The sequence below is a fragment of the Vigna unguiculata genome, chromosome 11 (genome assembly GCF_037176805.1).
Source record: "Vigna unguiculata cultivar grain cowpea cultivar isolate G323 ecotype 2 chromosome 11, ASM3717680v1, whole genome shotgun sequence".
Lineage (NCBI taxonomy): Eukaryota > Viridiplantae > Streptophyta > Magnoliopsida > Fabales > Fabaceae > Vigna > Vigna unguiculata.
In genome coordinates this window covers 43,641,341-43,662,373 of record NC_140802.1, presented here as the reverse complement: position 1 = coordinate 43,662,373, position 21,033 = coordinate 43,641,341, and the positions used below count along the sequence as shown (strand labels likewise).

Here is a 21,033-nt window from a genome sequence, read left to right as displayed (position 1 = left end):
TTACACACTTTCGATGCATTGCTTAGGATGTTCTAAGTTTGGCAATGAATGTTCACACGAGAATCTGAAAGAGATTTAACTGACCTATTTATTGCGTACCCTCCATTTAAATATTTTTTTTTTTGAGTTTGATAAAAATAAAATCGATGGACGTTCTTTTCTATTTTATTTTATTTGATACATTTTTAAGAACTTTTACCGCTTTTTATTAAGCGACAAGAGTTTCTCACCGTTCACGCAATGCCTCTTTTTAAATTGAAATTAAGGTGCATTCAGATAAACAGATATGTTGAGTGATTATTCAATTGTTTTGTCATGTGAAGTGTTTCGATACCTTCATCGTGTACGTGAACTTAATGTCGTTAGTTTAATCACGCAACTAAATACATGTTTTCAACAAGTTTCCTCGAGATGTTAACTATAAATTAAATGTTTTCTTTAGAATCATAAAAATAAATTTCTCTTGGTAATACCAAGTTACTTATTCAACTACAAAAGAAACACGTAAATTCATTTGGAAGAAATGGTATTCGATATTTTGTAAGTAGCTCACCTATATTTGTATACGTATATTTACTATTTATAACATTTCTAAATGATTAACCGTTCAATAAACAAATCTTCGTATAGGCTGTTGTAGAATAATTTTGTTTTTCTTAATATATTTTTCGATATTATCAAAGTTTCTCATTATTTACACGTGTGCGAAGGTGTATTTGTCTTAATGTGAACTCAAATAAATGCCAATCGAACACATTCTTTACTTCAACTCTCTTTTTTTTTTTCTTAAATGATGTTTCATGGAAACAAGCATACCTTGAGACATGTTTGGAAATACGTTTTCTACTGAGAAAGTCATTGGTTTAAATAGAGACAAGTTTTACGTGAAAAGCAAAACCCATTTTCTGGTAAAAAATTGTCCGTACCAAATATTATCACGTAATTGAATCCATCTCGGTTACTTTTATCTTTTTATAAAGAGATAGAAAATTAAACACGTCAGTTTCTAATACAACTGTTATGTTCAATTTCTCAACAACATGTTCGCCGAGTCACATCTCTCTTTGTCTCTTGTATTGGCCGTTTTCTAGACTTAGAACTTTAAAAGTTTTGGTACCAGAAGTTATTATTACTTCTTTATATAACATGTAATTCAATTTAAACAAAAATATCATAAAATCGTTTTTTTGGTGCAATCCACATTAAAAAGGTAACGTGAAGTAAAATAATTAAAAATTCATTTATTTAATTACTTTCAATTTGATTAAACTTAATACATAGCGATAATATATGCGTGCTATCTTGTTTTGTTTTACTTCACGTTACCCTTTTTGATATGGATTATTAATTTAGTTTCAAAATAGAAAATATTGTTGACTGACTAAAACATAATCAATTTAGAAGATCGCATAGAAATACAAATACTTTTAGTTATAGAGTTGGAGAGTAAATGATACATCTATGACAAGAAGTATAAAAACTAGAAATATGTAATTAATTATTCTAATGTGTAATATACGATTACATTGCGTCATATTTGGTTAAGTTTATACACGCTAAGCTAATTGAAGTCATGTATGATATCGATGGTTCAAAATTATGAATAAGAGTTAGAAAAATTGAATGTGGGTTATACTTTATTGCTTCATTAATAGTAATTGATTTGTGGTCTGAGACTCAGCATTTTTTTTCTAATAGAGACTTAGATTTGTTGAACACACTTAAAATTAAATGTAGCCGTTAAGTTTTGAGCCTAATTTAGAATGACATTTTTAGTTCTACCCAAATATAATCATATTTGTGTTAAACATGCAAAATTAGGTCAAAATTGAGATTTTTTGTCCACACCTCTTATTCTTTGCATGCCGCATTTGGTCGGATACATTTAATTTTGGAAAAGAAAGATTGTTTAGTTTTCAAAAATCATCAGCAATACTAATTTGGGTTGGCATGAAAGCAGATCGAACACACCCTAACTGGTATTACAAATAAATTATTTTCTCAATAGATTATTCAATCATTTATAAGAAGTTAAATACAATTAATGTGTTTAATATTTAAAAACAAAAAGATATATAATACTTTTATTTCTAAATGTCATCTGATTATCACAATAACATAAAATAACCGATCGACTTCCATAAACAAGATAATAACCCTAAGTAAACGTTGCACCCTAAATTGCAAGACTTTTGACTAAATTGTTTATAAGGCTTTGGATAACGTATGCAAAAAGTATAACGTACAAGGACGACAATAATTATTATTCGAAGAATATCCAAACCCAAACTGAGTAATATTACAAAATGTAAAGTATAGGTGAAATATAATATGATTCATAACATGATTGGTGTTTGCCAACCACTAAAGTTACGCAGCATTATCTATGGTGGGGATTCTTAACAACTATACAAAAAGAATAAGTATTTCCCATGATATATGGAACAAAATAATTCAATTTAACATTATATAATAATAACAAATTGAAAATTAATTTTAGAATATTCCATGTATTGTGTAAAAAGGTGGTTTATCAATTTCAGAAGTCAAAACGATGACAAGTTTGTAGATAATTGGAGTTGAAAATAGTGTGGTGTTTAAAAGTTAAGGCCGAAGAAGCAAGGGCTGCAAAATGAATTGGATAATGGAGATCAATCAAAGTGACAGATATTACAACCCTCGAGTCATTTTCATTGTATTATTCTCTCCTTATAATCCGTGAATTGCATATGACTTTTTCAACAAAATATAATACAAGATTTTTTGTATAACATTTCATTGCAATATAAATGAAAATTGTTTATTTATACACCTTATTTAAACAATCCAATCCAACTGGGGTCAATAAATACATAAATGTACGATGGTTTATCTTTTTCTCCAGTCAAACATTGACGAGTTCTGAAAATTTGGTTGTGCTCATCAGAGTTCATAAACAAGAGCAGTGCTGTATTTACAATAAATTCTTACATTGGATTTAAATACACTTTTACTTTTTTAATAATGCAATATATATATATATATATATATATTTCAATTTTCACTTTTCACTTTTTCTCTTAATTATTTTTCTAAAGTACAAGAACTATAATAAAATAATTGCATAAATAAAATTACCCATAAATAATCCTAATGAAGCAATGGATATAGTTATTTTCACATTTTACTTGTAGTTTAGACCTCTCGAAGAAAAATTTTAAAATTGACATATGACACTTTGTCCGGTTTGGGAAAGTAATAGATTGCAAAAGACGTTTGCTTACTGTTCCCATTTCACAGTAACGGTACGAACAAGTTCTATTGAAGTTAGAATTCCACCATAACAAATTCTTAATGAAGTTATATTATTCTTACATAGGACTAGTTTAGGATTATTTAGACTTTAAAAAACTAAGTAACTAAGTAACAAATTACAGGAATCAAACCAAGTAACTACTAACCTTAGAAGATGGACACATCCGGGGGTGGTCCATACACACTCATCCAAGAAAGTGGCACTCGCCATTTGCCACCTTCAATTCCTGAAAAGGCATTATACGAAATATTAGAAACCAACTCTTACGATTTTTTACTTACAAAAATATGTTTATTCATTCGTCACAATTAAATCTTTAACATGCGAAAAATGAGAGATGTGGTTGATAGGAGAAACACTAAGTATTTGTATCTTAAAATAAAATATCCATGAAAATACACGAGCCAAAGATGTTCTAATCCAACAAATTCAGGAGACCCAGAAAAAATGATAATAGTCTCAGTAGTGGGATCAGGGACAAAGGGTTTAGAAAATAATAATTTTTAAAATCCACATTAAAGTGACAAATCCGGGCAGAAATATCCTTGAAAAAATATATTGGGAAAAGTCATTAGTTGTTATGACAAGACAATTTTTGTATGAATAACAAAACACAGACAAAAAACAATAAAACAATATAAAAAGACGACAAAGATAAATTAAAAAGTATAAAATAATTCTAAAAAGACAACAAAGAAAAAGAAAGCTCACCGGTAGGAGGGCGAGTGATCTGGAGAAGTTTACATGTTGCATCGGCTAATTGAAAAGCATCCGATACATTGTCCCCTTCTGAGCAATAACACAACAAGCAGGTGACCTTCAAACCTTTAGCCTGATACATGAAAACCAACACCTTACATCCATCAATCCATATAATGCTCTATTTCTACAATTTTTGCAATTAAAAGGTAAGGGATAACCACCCTACGACACTTATTTATTTATTTATTTATTAACTTTAAATATGGAGATCAACTAAACTACATTCTCTGGCATGGAGATTTATTCTTCATATGAAAACAAAATCCCAAATAAGCCTGGCCTCACCTTTCGCAGCAATTAATCCAGGTAGATCCTTAATAATTTTTTCAAGCAAAAAAATAGAGCATACCATGCAACTGAAACTACTTCCAACTAGAAGGAGTACTTTTTAAAGAAAGTTTATGACAACAGGCATCAATATAAAAAAAAAAAATTAAATGATGTCAACACTTTTCGTATATTCTTCATATAGAGTCTTTAAGGATTAACAAGAAATGTAGCATCATGAAATTTGAATGCATGTAAGTTACCTTGAGAAAAGCAAAAAGTGCAGCAAAAGGCAAGCTAGCATAATAATTTTCATCTTCTAGCTCATCTTCTACAGAAATAATATCTTCCAGTGTAACATTTCCTTCAGCTAAATCACTAAGATATTTCCAATGCTTTTGAGAAGGGTCATACTCCTGAAGTTTCTTCCATCCAAGCTGTTCGCAGCTTTCATCAGTTCCATTGCTGTTGGCACTAGAAAGATAATAGATCTGCAAACCACTAATGTGATAGCCAATAGATGTATCAGAATGGAAAGAATGACAATGCAATTTCCACAACCAAGTTGGATTCTGAAATACTGCATAGTTGTCATAGTGACAAAGCTCAGAACCTTCTGAGGGTTATAATTTGAACAGAAGTTACAATCTCAGAATTGAATGAATTAAATATCTTAACCACGAAGAAGGGCAATTTCAAAGTATACAGCTCCTCACCTTGACATATCAACTTTTTGCCACTTTCCAAAATCTAAGCTGGAGAGAACAATAATATGTTTCTTTCCACTGCCAGCAAGAAAATCAGCCATGTTTTTTGCAAACTCAACCATCATACCCTACTCAAATGACCATGTATCAGAGCAATTTCTTCTTACAGTTTCCAAAATTGTTTGTACTAATTCCATCATTAAATTTAATAGAAAACATTAAGACGTTGTATAGTGCAAAAGCATCCAAGAAGATTGACGTTAACAAGTGGCATGCACAGTAATTCGTGCTTACTCCAGCCAAACCACAAGTCAAATACACACAGTCCTGTTATTGTTAATCCAAATATTAGGTAGTAATTAATTATACATATTACTCTTTATGACTACACCAAGAATCAATCTGGTAATTGTCATACACTTCTAAAATTAGAGTAGGAATTTCACAATAGCGTTGTTCATGCACTGCACATCCTTGAATTTTTCACCTCCATTTCAAAAAGGACAGCAAACTAACTGCATTGTTCAGAGAAGCTACTAGGACAGCTAAGCAAGTAACACAATTATAAGAACAAGATTTTACAGGATAAGTTACTCGGAAGTTGAGGAAAAAGAAACGTAAATGATTAGACGGATGGAATCATTCAAGGAACAATTGAGAAAAACACTGACTTGAGTGAGTGTGTTTTTAACAGGTTTAACACCTTGGATTTCCAACAAGGCAGGATGATAGAGAAACAGAAGTGGTTCAAACACAAGAGGGAGTTAGACATACTTCAATCATTCATTCAAGAGGTCGAACTTCAGTTTTTCAGGTTAGAACATTAACCACAAAAGAAATATGCGCAGCCAGGAAAATTATGGATTAGTAAGGCAACTGCCATGATGTCGGACATGAAGATACACAAAAACGCTACCAGTCTAGTAATATACTAACAACACTGATAATCTATTGATTCCACCCAAAGGAGATGATAATGTCATAATGTCCATCGTTGGAGTGAATAATAAAAAGGAGACAACAAGCAGAAACACAAAAATATCACAAACTTGAATGATAAAAATGGGGCTGAAATTAACACTCAAGCACGCACTAGTTTAAAATAAAAAAGGTATCACTGAAGTCTCAGTTTGTCAATATTAAAAGTTTACGGCCAACAACTAAGCTTAAAAGGAACAATCCACAGTTGCAAATCACTTAATGATCCGCTAGCTAGAAAATCAGCACATTACAGACAAATAATATAAGATTAAAGGAACAAAATAGATGTTGTCATAGGCAATACCTTAATCACCGGCGATCTCTGTTGGATGATAGTGAGAGCATTAGAAGGAGAATCATAAGCTGCAAAAAGTTGATGAGAAAGAGCATAGAAAATGAAATTAACAAGAGTAATAGTTGTGAGATAACAAATAAAAATAAAAACAAAAACAAAGGAGGACCTTCAAGGGGAAGTGCAAGGTCTCCTTGAGGAAAGGGTGCATAAGCATCATTGCCAACACAAGGCAAAACGTTAGGATCGTCCAAATACCCAACTCTCTCTGAACCCATTGATGAAATCAAAAGATCCGCAACTAGCTGCCCCACATTGCCAATCGACAGAGCAGGCTGAAAGGCACACAAATTACAATGATGCAACATACACACACATAAACACTCTCAAGAACCAAATTAGTAGTTAATATTAATAATTAGGTCTAAAATTGAGCTAACTCCACACATATTATTCAGCCATGAAATGAAAAAGTGAATGTCTATTTGCAGAACGGTATAAAAGACCGAGTAATGAACTGGGAAAAAGGGAAGGGCAAAACCCTAGAACATGAACGCACTAAAATCAAAGTGGAGCAATCCTCGTTAAGGTGCTTCCCCTCTTCTGGAACAAACTCCATTCTCAATGCTAATGCTGAAGTATTGTATATGCCACTCCTTAAGCTCTTTCTTCCTTTGCTAATTACCACTCTATTTTCTATAAACCGTTTTCAATTCTTCTGATCAACGACAAGTTTTCAACTTGAGGAAGACGAAACAGAGAATCATCGGGTGGGCTTTTGAATCGGGCCGGCTAATGGGCTTATCACAGGCCTTACAACATACTCAAATTACAGGCCTGCTATGGTTAAGGAATTACATTCATCTTTTTTTTTTTCTCTCTCAAATTCCTCCGAGTGTTTGAATGGGGAAGCTCTTTAGAAAATAATTTACTTTTATAAAAATTTAAAATATCTTATAATGAAAATATGTTGCTTAGATAATTTCTTCAAAAATAAAATAAAATATTTAAAATTCATGAAAGTAATTTAATTGTTTAAAATTACATAACTTCATCCTAAAAGTGTACAACACTTGTAGGATCCATGCTTCATCATGTATCATCTAGAACTACAAATGGAAGTTATAGATTTCTTTATCCATTATTTTCATACTTTTTAATGCATATTTTATTTTTATTCATATTTATTTCATTTAAATCTCAATTTAGAATGATTCTTTATTCAAACATGCACAACTACTCAATCTAACCACAAATGAATGTCAACACTTAAATGATCCATAAAAAATATTATTATGTAATTTCTAACTTGCTCAAGAATTTAGCAATCCATTTCAGTTTCAATTCAAAATTAAAACTCGATAATCAATAATTAATCAAGTATAACTTCTCATACCTTACGATTACCTAGCTCAAGTAATTATTATAAACACATAAATTAATACCAGAATCCTAGAAACATAGTGAAATATAATAAAATAATACTTATAATATTTAAAAAAAAATTATTATTAAAAAACAAATTATACATGGAGACTAAAAAAAATCTAAGAATTAAAAAAAATATATAGACTTTTTAGCATGTGTATGAATTAAAAATGTATGTTTTTAATTATTAAGACAAAATGATTAAATATTAAACTGTAATTTTAAAATTAATTAAACGATTCCTAGTTTAGGAAATTATATAATTTTGTTCTGGTCAAGAAAAGTGCCAGATAATTCTTAACCAAAAACAAAAAGAAAGAAATATTTTTAACCATAGCTTAAGACTTGCTTAGGTCAAAAAATCTCCCTCCCTTGACCATGGGAGCAACCTTCTTATTTATATCATAATCAGTTACAAAATATTAAATTCTAGATATACAAAATAAAAAATGAAATTATCTTCTGCTCCTAAAATATCTCTAAATATAATAACAACCTCATTAACTCCTAAAAACAACACCAAACACGGAACTTAATTCGGTTAATATTCTCCCTCGGTGCCTCCCCGACCCGATACCAAAATCCATTTGTCCTCTCGGTCTGCAACCGAATCACTCCTCTAGTCCAGTACATAGCTCTCCAAATTTTGCACGGTCTCGTCTTCAAAACGAGGAGAGCAGAATTTGTCTTGTCAATAACTACTCCTCACCACTTTCCGTAAAATCATCATTACTCCCTATCTTCACGCCCCACAATTTCAACCTTTTAAATTAACTTAATCAATTTCTTATGTCACCCCAGTTTAACTAATCTCTATCAACTATCCCCTTCACACTTCTACCTTCTTTGGTCTCGGTTATAAACTGAGTTCTCAATCCTGCACACATTAAAAGACTCCAAAGTAATTAATCACTCGTTCATAAACCGAGCTCTCAATCCTGCAAACATAAAACTCCAAAGCAATTAATCACTAGTTCATAAATCGAACTCTCAATCCGGCAAACATTAAACTCCAAAGTAATTAATGAACCGAGCTCTCAATCCTGCAAACATATAAAACTCCAAAGTAATTAATCATTCGTTCATGAACCGAGCTCTCAGGCTCGGAATAGAACACATAGGTTCTTTTAATCTCGAGCACATAGGCTCGGAATAGAACACATAGGTTCTTTTTAACCTCGAGCACATAGGCTCGGAATAGAACACATAGGTTCTTTTAACCTCGAGCACATAGGCTCGGAATAGAACACATAGGTTCTTTTTAACCTCAAGCACATAGGCTCAGAATAGAACACATAGGTTCTTTTAACCTTAAGCACATAGGCTCGGAATAGAACACATAGGTTCTTTTAACCTCAAGCACATAGGCTCGGAATAGAACACATAGGTTCTTTTTAACCTCGAGCACATAGGCTCGGAATAGAACACATAGGTTCTTTTTAACCTCAAGCACATAGGCTCGGAATAGAACACATAGGTTCTTTTAACCTCAAGCACATAGGCTCGGAATAGAACACATAGGTCCTTTTAACCTCAAGCACATAGGCTCGGAATAGAACACATAGGTCCTTTTAACCTCAAGCACATAGGCTCGGAATAGAACACATAGGTCCTTTTAACCTCAAGCACATAGGCTCGGAATAGAACACATAGGTCCTTTTAACCTCAAGCACATAGGCTCGGAATAGAACACATAGGTTTTTTAACCTCAAGCACATAGGCTCGGAATAGAACACATAGGTTCTTTTAACCTCAAGCACATAGGTTCTTTCATCTTATTTCCAATGAAGCCAATCTTTATTGATTTAAACATGATGAATGAACTTTTAATATATCTACGAAATTCCCGTTAGTAATTCACATAATATCACATGTATATATATGACAATTGTAATATTTATATGTAAAACATTTTATAAGTATCTTAATTTTAATTAAATAATTTTCACTTATAAAAATCATACCAAATAAATAGTGAATTATAAGATATCATCAAAAAATTTAAGCTGATTAAAATAACATACTATTATAAAATAATTATGTTTGTTATTAAAATAAAGTAACACCAGAACACATTTATATCTAGTAACAATAAATTTATTTTAAAGATAACTAGTAATATTTACTATAATACTCACATTTTAACATATGTATCGAAATCTTAGTTTATATATTTAAACAATCTTATTTTATAATTCTAGCACCATATAAAATAATTATATTGATATTTTGAAACAACTTTATGGTAGATTAAATCTTCCTAAATTGTTAAGAATATTTTCTTAAAACTCCTCTAAATATAAAATACTTCACACTAAAAGTTATTTATTTAATAATATTAAATAAAATATTAATGAGAAACATACATTTTATCTAGATGTAAAAGTCATTTAGTTTTATGCATTGAAAAGGACGACGAGTAATTAATTCATAAAACTTGTATTATTCATTAATTTCACTATTTTGCTCTTTTTCTAATAAAATGGTTAAAAATAAAAGGAACAATCGATAATAATAATTCTTTTATATAAATATATTTTATTATCTTTTAGCAAATCAATTTATTATTCTTGTACACATAATTAAGATTACATTATCCGACAATATATTTAAGTTAAAACAACATAACAATGTATATTTTATAAATTACAAAAATAATATTTTTTTTAAATTAATCATTATAGCTTTTTATTTTTAGTGTCCTAAAGAAATCATTTAATCAAATTTGTAAAACTATTAAATTTATACTTGTGACCCCTACATAATACAAGAAGAGTAGAATGATTTATGACTGTGATCAGGAAATTGTTTAGATTTTCTGGTTTGTAATTTTTGTCCAATTTTTTTTTTATATATCAAAAAATAGCAACATACTTGGAACTTTGGGTTTTTTCGTACCTGTATCGAGAAAGAGCGTAAGCTTCAATCGCAATGATTAATTGTTGATTTGTAAGTAGAGACTGAGCATAGATCGATCATCTTCTCATGATTTGCATATGTCAAAAGTTTCTTGTGAGTATTGCAGAGGCGTAATCTGCTACTGCATGTTTTCATTGAGTTTTTTCAGTTGCTCTTGATGACGAAGGGCTTCCTCCAGCCGATGATGGGTATCCTCGGTCTCCTTCCGAAGTATCTCCCTTTCTTTGAGTGTTATTGAAATTTGGTGGAGTTGGGATCGAGTTTTACCGGACCCCACGGTGGGCGCCAATGTTCTGGTCAAGAAAAGTGCCAGATAATTCTTAACCAAAAACAAAAAGAAAGAAATATTTTTTACCATAGCTTAAGACTTGCTTAGGTCAAAAAATCTTCCCCCTTAACGATGGGAGCAACCTTCTTATTTATATCATAATCAGTTACAAAATATTAAATTCTAGATATACAAAATAAAAAATGAAATTATCTTCTGCTCCTAAAATATCTCTAAATATAATAACAACCTCATTAACTCCTAAAAACAACACCAAACACGGAACTTAATTCGGTTAATATTCTCCCTCGGTGCCTCCCCGACCCGATACCATAATCCACTTGTCCTCTCGGTCTGCAACCGAATCACTCCTCTAGTCCAGTACAAATTTCAATATAAGTCAAATACTTAAACGAACTAGTAAGCGAACATAATTCGTATGTCAAATAGTCATCGATAAAATTAATAAATATATACTTCGTAACAATAATATAATGATACAATAATTAAGATATTATCAAATTACAATGTATGTATATATTATTTTAAATTAGTTTTAACTATTACTTTACTTCTATAATCGTGAGATTTTTAGTGTTTTTATCTTCTTTATTAAAAATTAGTGTACACATTCGCGTATGTGCATGCATTTCTTAAATATACATGATATTATATTAGTAAATGATGATAATGTAATGTTATTAAGTTAATATATAAAATAAAATTATATTTATTAAAAATAAAGTGAAATATATAAAGAAAATATGAGGGAATAACTGTTGATAAATAGAGAAAAAAAATAGAGATAAACGATTTTATAAAAGAATTTGTAAAAATAGCGGTCAATTTTCAAAAATTTAATACATAATTATATTTTAAAGGATAAAATTGGTATTTTGAAATTGGACACAAAAGAAATCTTTATATATTGTTATAGATATATAATTACCATTAAAAAAAACTTATACTTTCTACCAATTTTATTTTAAATTTTCTCGTAGAAAATACTTATAAATTTTGTTATAAAAAAAATTATAGAAAATTACTACTAATTCTTTTGTAAAATATTTTGTAAAAAACACTTTTCACAACCAATTTTGTAAGAAATATTTACGAATTTTATAATTTTGTATGAAATAATTACTCACGAAAAAATTACATGTGAATTTAAATTCTTTAAAAAATAGTAGAAAAAAAATTCTTGTAATTTTTCTAACAAATTTAAAAAAAAAATTATATAATACAATAAGTTTTAGTAATGAATTTTCAATTATAAACCATGTTATTAAGAACATCGAAACAATTTCAACTGAATAATTGCAAAACTATCTTCTTTCTTTTTTACTACAAAAAGACAACTGAATTTTGCACACATTATATAAACCCGTAAAAAAATAAACACACACATTCATGATTATTGTTTTTTACATTAAAACAATAATTGACAAATATAGAACAAAAAATTCATAATTCAACTTTTTTTCCCCCAACATATCTTTTTATTGCAATTATAAATTGGAAAACTAAAAATATTTTGATTGATTGAAGTTCTAAAGTAGAATCGTCTCTTCAAACTTTTTTTTTTCAAAATAAATGAATTCTCAACCCTTATTTAGTTTTTTTATTTATTAAATTTAGTATAAAAGAGACATAGGACCTCTCTAATTTATTAGATCTTAAAACTAAAATTTCTTCAAATTTTTTAATTATAAAAGTTTTCGTTTTGATTTAAAATCTACCATTTTTCTGTAATAACAATAATATAAATAATAAATAATTTTTATTTAATACATGTATACATATAACTATATTGTACAACATTTTTTTACCTGTTTTCATGACACTATTAATTTAAATTATCCTTTTAATTTATTTAAATTATAATATGATCGATTTTTAAATATTGAATTTTAAAAGAGATAATAATTGCATTCCCTTTTTATTTAAAAAGAAAAAGTAAAGCTACATTTTTAAAAGGTAAAACATTAACGGTTTGACACTACATAGTCAAAATATAAGATTCTAATAGTAGATATTAGTAAAAATTAATATAAAACAGCTTAGACACCATATATAATTAGGCAAAATATAAGATTCTAATATTAGATATTAGAAGAATGTGTGCTAAAATGGAAGTTTTTATTGGTGTATATCTTTTCTCATAATAGAAAATAGAGTCATACATTGTTTCATCACCTTACATATTTGTCTATTATCTCACCGTTTCTCCACCTTTAATTATATACGAATATGCTTTTCTTAACATATAGCACAACTTTCAACTTTGCTACACAAATGCAACTTAAAACAAAATTCATAACATTTTCAAATGTTGTTTCCTCATGTTATGGTCTCTGAAACCAACAAAATCTAACATTTCATCCTCATTAATATTCATTTTCTCTCAATATTGAATGACAAATGCACATGGCGGCTCCATGTTAGTGGAGCTAAATGCACACAATGCCTTGCATAAACCCAAATTCGAAACGTTATCGCATTATGAACCCCCATTTATTACTTTCAACAATGAGGACGATGATTTCAACCTTGACCATAATCACAATTACGACGATAGCAACAACAATAATGCCTCTCCATACAACATGTCCCCATGGAACTACCATCCCAACACCTCTTCTCCGATCAAAAGGTCTCCTTGGTCATTACCCAACTCAACTGCAAACCACCACAACGAAGATTACCCCCCTGAAACAGAGCTCATTGGATCCCTCGTTCGTGAAACAGGACACATATATTCTTTAGCTGTTTCTGGAGAATTGTTATATGCAGGCTCCGATAGTAAGAACATAAGAGTTTGGAAGCATCTAAAGGATTTCACCGGTTTCAAATCAAACAGTGGTTTGGTCAAAACCATAGTAATCTCTGATGGCAAAATTTTCACTGGCCATCAAGACGGGAAGATAAGAGTATGGAAAGTTTCATCCAAGAATCCATATAACTACAAACGTATAGGGAGCTTGCCCACGTTTAAAGAATACGTGAAATGCTCTATGAACCCAAAGAACTACGTTGAGGTTCGACGAAACAAAAATGCAGTGAAGGTGAAACACTTTGACGCCATTTCGAGTCTAAGCTTAAACAAGGAAGAGGGGGTGTTATACTCTGGATCGTGGGACAAGACGCTCAAAGTGTGGCGCTTGGCGGATTCAAAATGTTTAGATTCTATCAGTGCACATGATGATGCAGTGAATGCAGTGGTATCGCTGCTTGAAGGAAGCGTATTAACAGGGTCTGCGGATGGGACAGTGAAGTTATGGAGGAGAGTGAATGTGCAAAAGGGGGAGAAAGAGAAGAAGTCAAAACATGTGTTGGACCGGATTTTGCTAAAGCAAGAAAATGCTGTTACAGCGTTGGCAGTGAATTGCATGGCCACAATAGTTTATTGTGGTTCTTCAGATGGGTTAGTGAACTTTTGGAAATGTGACCATAAAGGTGAGTACTTGCAAGGTGATGTCTTAAGGGGTCACAAACTTGCCGTGCTTTGCCTTGCCACAGCTGGGACCCTCATATTCAGTGGCTCAGTGGATAACAATATATGTGTGTGGAGGCACAATGAAAATGGGTTTCACACATGTCATTCAGTTTTGATAGGTCATACAGGACCTGTTAAGTGCATTGCTGTGGAGCAGCAACATCCACAATCAGAAAGGGAACAAGGGTGGATTGTGTATACCGGGAGCATGGACAACTCAGTAAAGGTGTGGCATGTGTCTGAACATGTGTCAGAGGTGGGCACAATCCAATGCAAGACCACTTTGAATCATTTTGATTCTTCGTGTTCCTCACCAAGAACAATGAGTGTTAATTCTTCCATATCAGAAACATATTATTCCTCCCCACGAAAGTCTATTATAAGCCATGAAAACGACTTTGATAACCGTAATAGTGATGCTACTATCAGCACTTTGAGTGACAACAATAAGATTTGTGATAAAGAAGAGAAATATTACATTTCGGGTGACACTCATGACAACATAGATGATAATAGCATGAGAGTCATTGATTATGGGAGGAACAAACAAAGTAGCAGTGATGTTGCTAAAAATAATCATTCTACAAATAATAAGATTAATACTAAAAGTATTAAGAATGACCTTAAAAATGTTGATGATAGTAAGAATGACATCAATGACATTAAAAGGGTAAGTGAAAACATTGACATTATCGGCAACAACAATGTTGATATTGGCATACACATTATGAATGACAACAAAAATCACCGCACTCATGGTCTTAAAAGTAACAACAATGGTGACAACACAGATGTAAGCAAAAAGATTGACATTAGCAACAACAATAACAATGTCGATATTGGTAAATACAATGACAATGACAACACAAATTACAATATTAATGGTCTTAAGAGTAGCAATAATGGCAATAACCGCCATAACAATGGTGGTGCTCATGTCAATAACAAAAGTAGTTGCAACTTTGATAGCACAAAGAGTAAAGACATTATCATCGACAGCCAAGACAATGACACTACTAAGGACATTGAGAATGACAACGACAACAAGTGCAACAAAAGTGTTAGAATTAAAGCCACTATCACTAGAAGCAACAACAACAATATTGGTGATGTTAAAATCAATGGAAGCAAGTGCAACAATGTTGATGATGTTCGAAACCTTGAGTATGGAAATAAAAATGAACAAATAGATGAAAGCATTGCTAAAAGTATCAATGATCACAACAAAGGAGCATATATATGCAACTACAACAAGAATTATAACAATGGTGACAAAAGCATTGACATAGGCCTCAATCACAACACTAATGCAGGTAAAAGCATTGACCATCAAATTAACAATATGAACTATGATACTGCTTATGCAAATGGAAATAATATATGCAATAGTGATAACACTAAAAGCAGTGACAATGACACTACCAACAAATATCATAAGAATGTTACAAATAATATTATTGTCGGTAGAGACAAAAATTGCAACAATGATATTTCCAAAAGTAGTGTCAATGGAAACAACATTCATACAAGTGCTTATCACATTGAGAATAATATTCAAAATAGTGACAATGCCAAAAACAAAATCGACAAAAGGAATAATAAAACCTTTATGACTGGTGACAACAACATCTATGACTCTAATGATTCTCATGTGAAAAACATATCTTCTAGTCATGATACTAAAAGAGTTGGAAATGGTAAGAAGATTATGAAAGATGAAAATTGTAAGAGTGGTGAAAATGGAAACAACATTCAAGCATGTACTTATCACACAGAGAATAATATCCAAAATAGTGATGGTGTTAAAAATGGAGAAAACAAAAGGGACAAAAGAAATAAAACATCTACAAGTGGAGACAACAATATATATGATTGTGATAATTCTTTTGTCAATAACATCTCCCACAATCATGATGCTAAGAAAGGTGGCAATGATAAAAAAATTATGAAAGAAGATAATTTCAAGAGTGGTGGATATGGAAACAACATCCACACATTTGTTTATCACAATGAGAATAATATTCAATATGGTGATAGTGCCAAAAATAGAGAAAATAGAAATGACATAAAACATAAAACTTTTACAAGTGGTGACAATAATATATATTATTGTGATGATTCTAACATTAACAACATCTCCAACATTCATGATGCTAAAAAAGATGGAAATTTTAAGAACATTATGAAAGATGATATTGCTAAGAGTGGTTGCAACAAAAATAACGTTTATGTTAGTCTTCATCACTATGAGAATAATACCCAAAGTAGCCATGGTGCTAGAAACGGGGAAAACAAATCGGACAAAATAAATAATAAAACATTTACAAGTAGAGACAATGATATTTATGGTTGTGATGAATCTTATGACAACATCTCCAAAAATCATGATGCTAAAAGAGGTGAAAATGACAAGACTATGAAAGATGATAATTCTAAGAGTGGTGATAATGGAAAGAATATTCATGCAATTTGTTATCACAATAAGAATAATATCCAAAGTAGTGATGTTGATAAAGATGGAGAAAAACAAACAAACAAACAAAATGATAAAATCTTTCCAAGTGGTGACAACAATATCTATGATTCTGATGATTCTTTTGTCCACAACATTCATGCACATGCTTATGACAATAAGAATAACATCCAAAGTAATGATCATGCTAAAAATGGAGAAAAAAAAAGTGAGAAAAGAAATAATAAGACATTTACAAGTGATGACAACAATATCAATGATTGCGATGATTCTTTTGTTAACTACATCTCCAACAATCATGAAGCTAAAAAGGGGGGAAAAGAGATGAAGATTGTGAAAGATGATAATTATAAGAGTGGTGGCAATAGAAAAAACATTCATGCAAATGCGTATCACAATGATAATAAAATCCAAAGTAGTGATGGTGCTAAAAAAGGAGAAAACAAAACTAACAAAATAAATAATAAAACCTTTACGAGAAGTGACAACAATATTTATGACTGTGATGATTCTGTCAACAATATTTCCAAAAATCTTGATGTTAAAAGATGTGAGAATGACAAGAAGATTATGAAGGATAATAATTCCAAGAGTTGTGGTAATGGAAACAACATTCATGCACATACTTGTCATAATGAGAAAAACACCAAAACCGATGATGGTGTTAAAAATGGAGGAAACAAATCTAATAAAAGAAATAATAAAATCTGTATGAGTGGAGGCAATAATACATACAATTTTGATGATTCTTACGTCAACAACATGCCCAATAATGGTGACACTAAAAGAGGTGAAACTGACAAGAAGATTATGAAAGTTGATAATTTTAAGAGTGGTGGCAAAGGAAACTACATTGATGCACACAATGAGAATAATATCCAAAATAGAACCTCTACAAGTGGTGACAACAATATACATGATTATGATGATTCTAAGTTCAACAACATCCTAATAAATCATGATGTTAACAAAGGTGGAAATGACAAAAAGATTATGAAAGGTGATAATTCTAAAAGTTGTGGTAATGCGAATAACATTCATGCAAGTGTTTATCACAACAACAACAATACTCATCGTAGTGATGATGTTAAAAATAGTGAAAACAAAACTAATAAAAAGAGTAATAAAACTTTTACAAGTAGTGACAACAATATCTATCAGTGTGATGATTCTTATGTCAACAACATGCCCAACAACCATGATGCTAAAAGTGGTGGGAATGACAAGAAGATTATGAAAAAGGATAATTCTAAGAGCAATGACAATGGAAACAACCTTCATGCAAGTGTTTATGACATTGATAATAATATTCAAAATAGTGATAGTGCTAAAAAGAAAGTTGACAAAAGGAATAATAAAACTTTTATGAGTGGTGACAACAATACCTATGTCTATGATGATTCTTATGTCAAGAACAACACCAACAGTCATGATGCTAAAAGCGATGGAAATGACAAGAAAGTTATGAAAGGTGACAATTCTAAGAGTAAAGGTCAGGGTGGTCACAAGAATGATGATGCTAAAATTAGTGGCAATAACTATAATGCCAACAATAATGGTACTTCAAAGAGTACATATCACAGTGGTCACATATGCAATGATGTTTATGCCAATAATATTCCCAACAATGATGATGACACTAAGAATAATGACAATGGTAATTACATTCGCAACATTGATGGTGTTAGAAATGGCAATAACAACAACAATAATAATGTCAATTCTAAGGACAACGGAAAAGGAAATAATAATCATAAAAGTGTTTACAACAATGGGAATGTCATTTGCAATAATGATGGTGTTAAAAAAGTTAGCATTGGTAATCACAAGGGTGATGATGGTAGTTCTAAAAGAGGTAACAATGATAACAACAATCACAACCTTTATGGCACCACCAACCCTAAGAATGATGGTGTTAAAAGAAATGTTAGTGACTATAAGAACTTAAAAAATAATGGTGTTTGTGGCAACAAAAGTAATAGTTACACTGATAAAAGTAATTCCTACAAGGATGAGCTCAACAATAATAGCATTGGAAGCAATGACAATGGCCACAATCTCAATGACTACAAGACTACAAGCAATCTCAATAACAATTCCAACTATAGAAACATCAATGGTTCTAAAAGTGTTGAGAACAATATCAATCATAATCAAGATCGTGCTAAAATCAATTATGATGCCAACAATAGTAAAATCAATGGCAGTCATAGTCACTCAAACAATAATTTCCAAAACAATAACAATGATATCGGTGACAAACGAAACAAGAATGAGAGACATTTGCAAAGTAGAAATCAATGTAATTAATTATGTACTTTATTTTATTAGTTTATTACAAAATGAAGTTAATTAATGTTTTGAAAGATGTATATATTAAATTGTATGTATATACATAGAAGTGAAATGAAAGAAATGGAAAGGAAGTCAATCTTATACAAAATTATGAATTTTGAAACTTAAAAAAAATATGATAAATTAGTTAGATTTCCTTGAGAAGAACACTTAAATTACTTTAGTTACTCGTTTATCAAGTGAGATATAGAAAATTATCCTTTATTTAACTGAATATAAGAAACTAATACTAATATTACTTTTACCTATCTTTCACCTTCAATTTATACAAAATAACTAATATATATATATATATATATATATATATATATATATTCTTTTATTTTATAATTTCTCTAAACTCTAATATTATATTAGATGATATATTTATTTATATTATTTTAAAATATAGTTTTAAAAATGTAATTTTTTAAGCCAAGAAAATCAATTAGAGTACGTAAATTTTGTTTTTGTAACCTTGACCTTGTATCACATATATATAGCCTTAATATATTATTTCTTTTTATAATTTGTTACTTTGTTAACTTCATTGTAATTTCTTTTGTTATATTTCATTTACACCTTTTTTAATGTTTTTCTTTGTCTTTTCGTGTTTTATATGGGGCTGTGTATTACATTTAATATATATATATATATATATATATATATATATATATATATATATATATATATATATATATATATATATATATATATATATATAAAAGGTGATTCAAATGTAAAATATAGGGATTGATTATATTTCCAATTTTTTAATAAAATGAAAATTTATTTGTTTGTTTATGGTTATAAATTTGAAAAATAACTGATTTTTGTCACGAATTAATTCATTTAAGATATTTCATTTTTTTTTATCTTTTTAATATTTGAAAAAACTGAAATAAACTCATGAAAACTATTAAAATTTATTATTTTCTCTGCCTACGCTTATTCATTCTGAGCGTATCCAAGTGCTGAAGTGTGAAAATATGATAATATGGATTACAGTTTATAACACGCAAACACACAGATATGATAACTATTTGAAAAAACCAAATATTAACTAATTATAACATTTATGTCTTATATATTTAGAACTACTACATCTTGTTTTTATATTCATATTCAAATATTATATTAGATATTCTTGGAGTCAAATCATGAAGTCATATATCAATATTTATGTAATAAAATATTTTTTATACTATTGTCTACAGTATAAAATATCTAATACAAAATAGTTCCAGCTATTAAATTCAATCACTAAAAATATATAATATATTAAAATCTAGAAAAAAAATACTATTCACGATAATCTAATTTGATTTGATATAATTTCTGGATTTTATTTATTTTGAGAAAAAAAAAAACATTTTGAGAAAATGAAGTTTTTATTATTATTTTTAAATCAGATTCCTAACAGAAACATTATCTTACATGAGGGGTGGAAAAGTATAAATTTTACTCAGGAAAATATCACTGTTATTTTTATTAAATTAGTTAGTGTGATAACAATTTTAAATTTAAATAAAAAAAGTATTATTTCCTGATTATAGAAACTTGTATAAATAATCTTAATAACTATATTTTACCAAAATTAAGACAAATTTAATCATTCTTAAACATCATAATATTTAAGTATTCATATTTCCCAAAATTATGATTATCTGTTAAATACCAAAATCTTATTTCTATAGTAAACGCTTCCTTATGTTTATTTATCCTTTCACAAATAAAAGTTCCTAATTTTGACGTATTATTTATTTACTAGTAGTTTTAAAATAATAATTTATTTAATATAATAAATTGAA

At 29.7% G+C, this 21,033-nt stretch overlaps 2 protein-coding genes across 4 annotated transcripts; one reads left to right on the top strand and one right to left on the bottom strand.

Moving 5' to 3' along the window:
* Window positions 1-2,668: 2,668 nt before the first annotated feature.
* LOC114168514 (clast3-like protein) lies at window positions 2,669-7,140 on the bottom strand. Of its 3 annotated transcripts, none has more exons than XM_085668583.1 (8): window positions 6,864-7,140; window positions 6,474-6,639; window positions 6,317-6,375; window positions 5,041-5,159; window positions 4,588-4,825; window positions 4,007-4,127; window positions 3,441-3,521; window positions 2,669-2,947 (listed from the first exon to the last, which is right to left on the bottom strand). In XM_085668583.1, exons 1-7 carry the CDS (start codon window positions 6,921-6,923, stop codon window positions 3,442-3,444), a joined length of 843 nt encoding a protein of 280 aa, XP_085524709.1. In that variant the 5' UTR covers window positions 6,924-7,140; the 3' UTR covers window positions 2,669-2,947; window position 3,441. The 3 variants fall into 3 exon arrangements, with proteins under 3 accessions (XP_085524709.1, XP_027909167.1, XP_027909166.1); XM_028053366.2 differs by having other exon boundaries at window positions 2,669-2,901; XM_028053365.2 differs by lacking the exon at window positions 2,669-2,947 and having other exon boundaries at window positions 3,296-3,521.
* A 6,082-nt stretch (window positions 7,141-13,222) lies between these two features.
* LOC114170412 (uncharacterized) lies at window positions 13,223-19,279 on the top strand. Its single transcript, XM_028055889.2, has one exon. The coding sequence runs from the start codon at window positions 13,334-13,336 to the stop codon at window positions 19,196-19,198; it is 5,865 nt and encodes a 1,954-aa protein (XP_027911690.1). The 5' UTR covers window positions 13,223-13,333; the 3' UTR covers window positions 19,199-19,279.
* The last annotated feature ends 1,754 nt before the right edge of the window (window positions 19,280-21,033 follow it).

Bases quoted from the DNA above. Each gene is read 5' to 3' on its own strand.
- LOC114168514 (XM_085668583.1), bottom strand. From the start codon at position 6,923: ATGGAGTTTGTTCCAGAAGAGGGGAAGCACCTTAACGAGGATTGCTCC. The intron at 4,826-5,040 runs GTGAGGAGCTGT...CTATCACATTAG, and splicing joins CAAAAAGTTGATATGTCAAG to TGGTTTGCAGATCTATTATC. The intron at 3,522-4,006 runs GTGAGCTTTCTT...ATGCCTTTTCAG, and splicing joins GATCACTCGCCCTCCTACCG to GAATTGAAGGTGGCAAATGG.
- LOC114170412 (XM_028055889.2), top strand. From the start codon at position 13,334: ATGACAAATGCACATGGCGGCTCCATGTTAGTGGAGCTAAATGCACAC.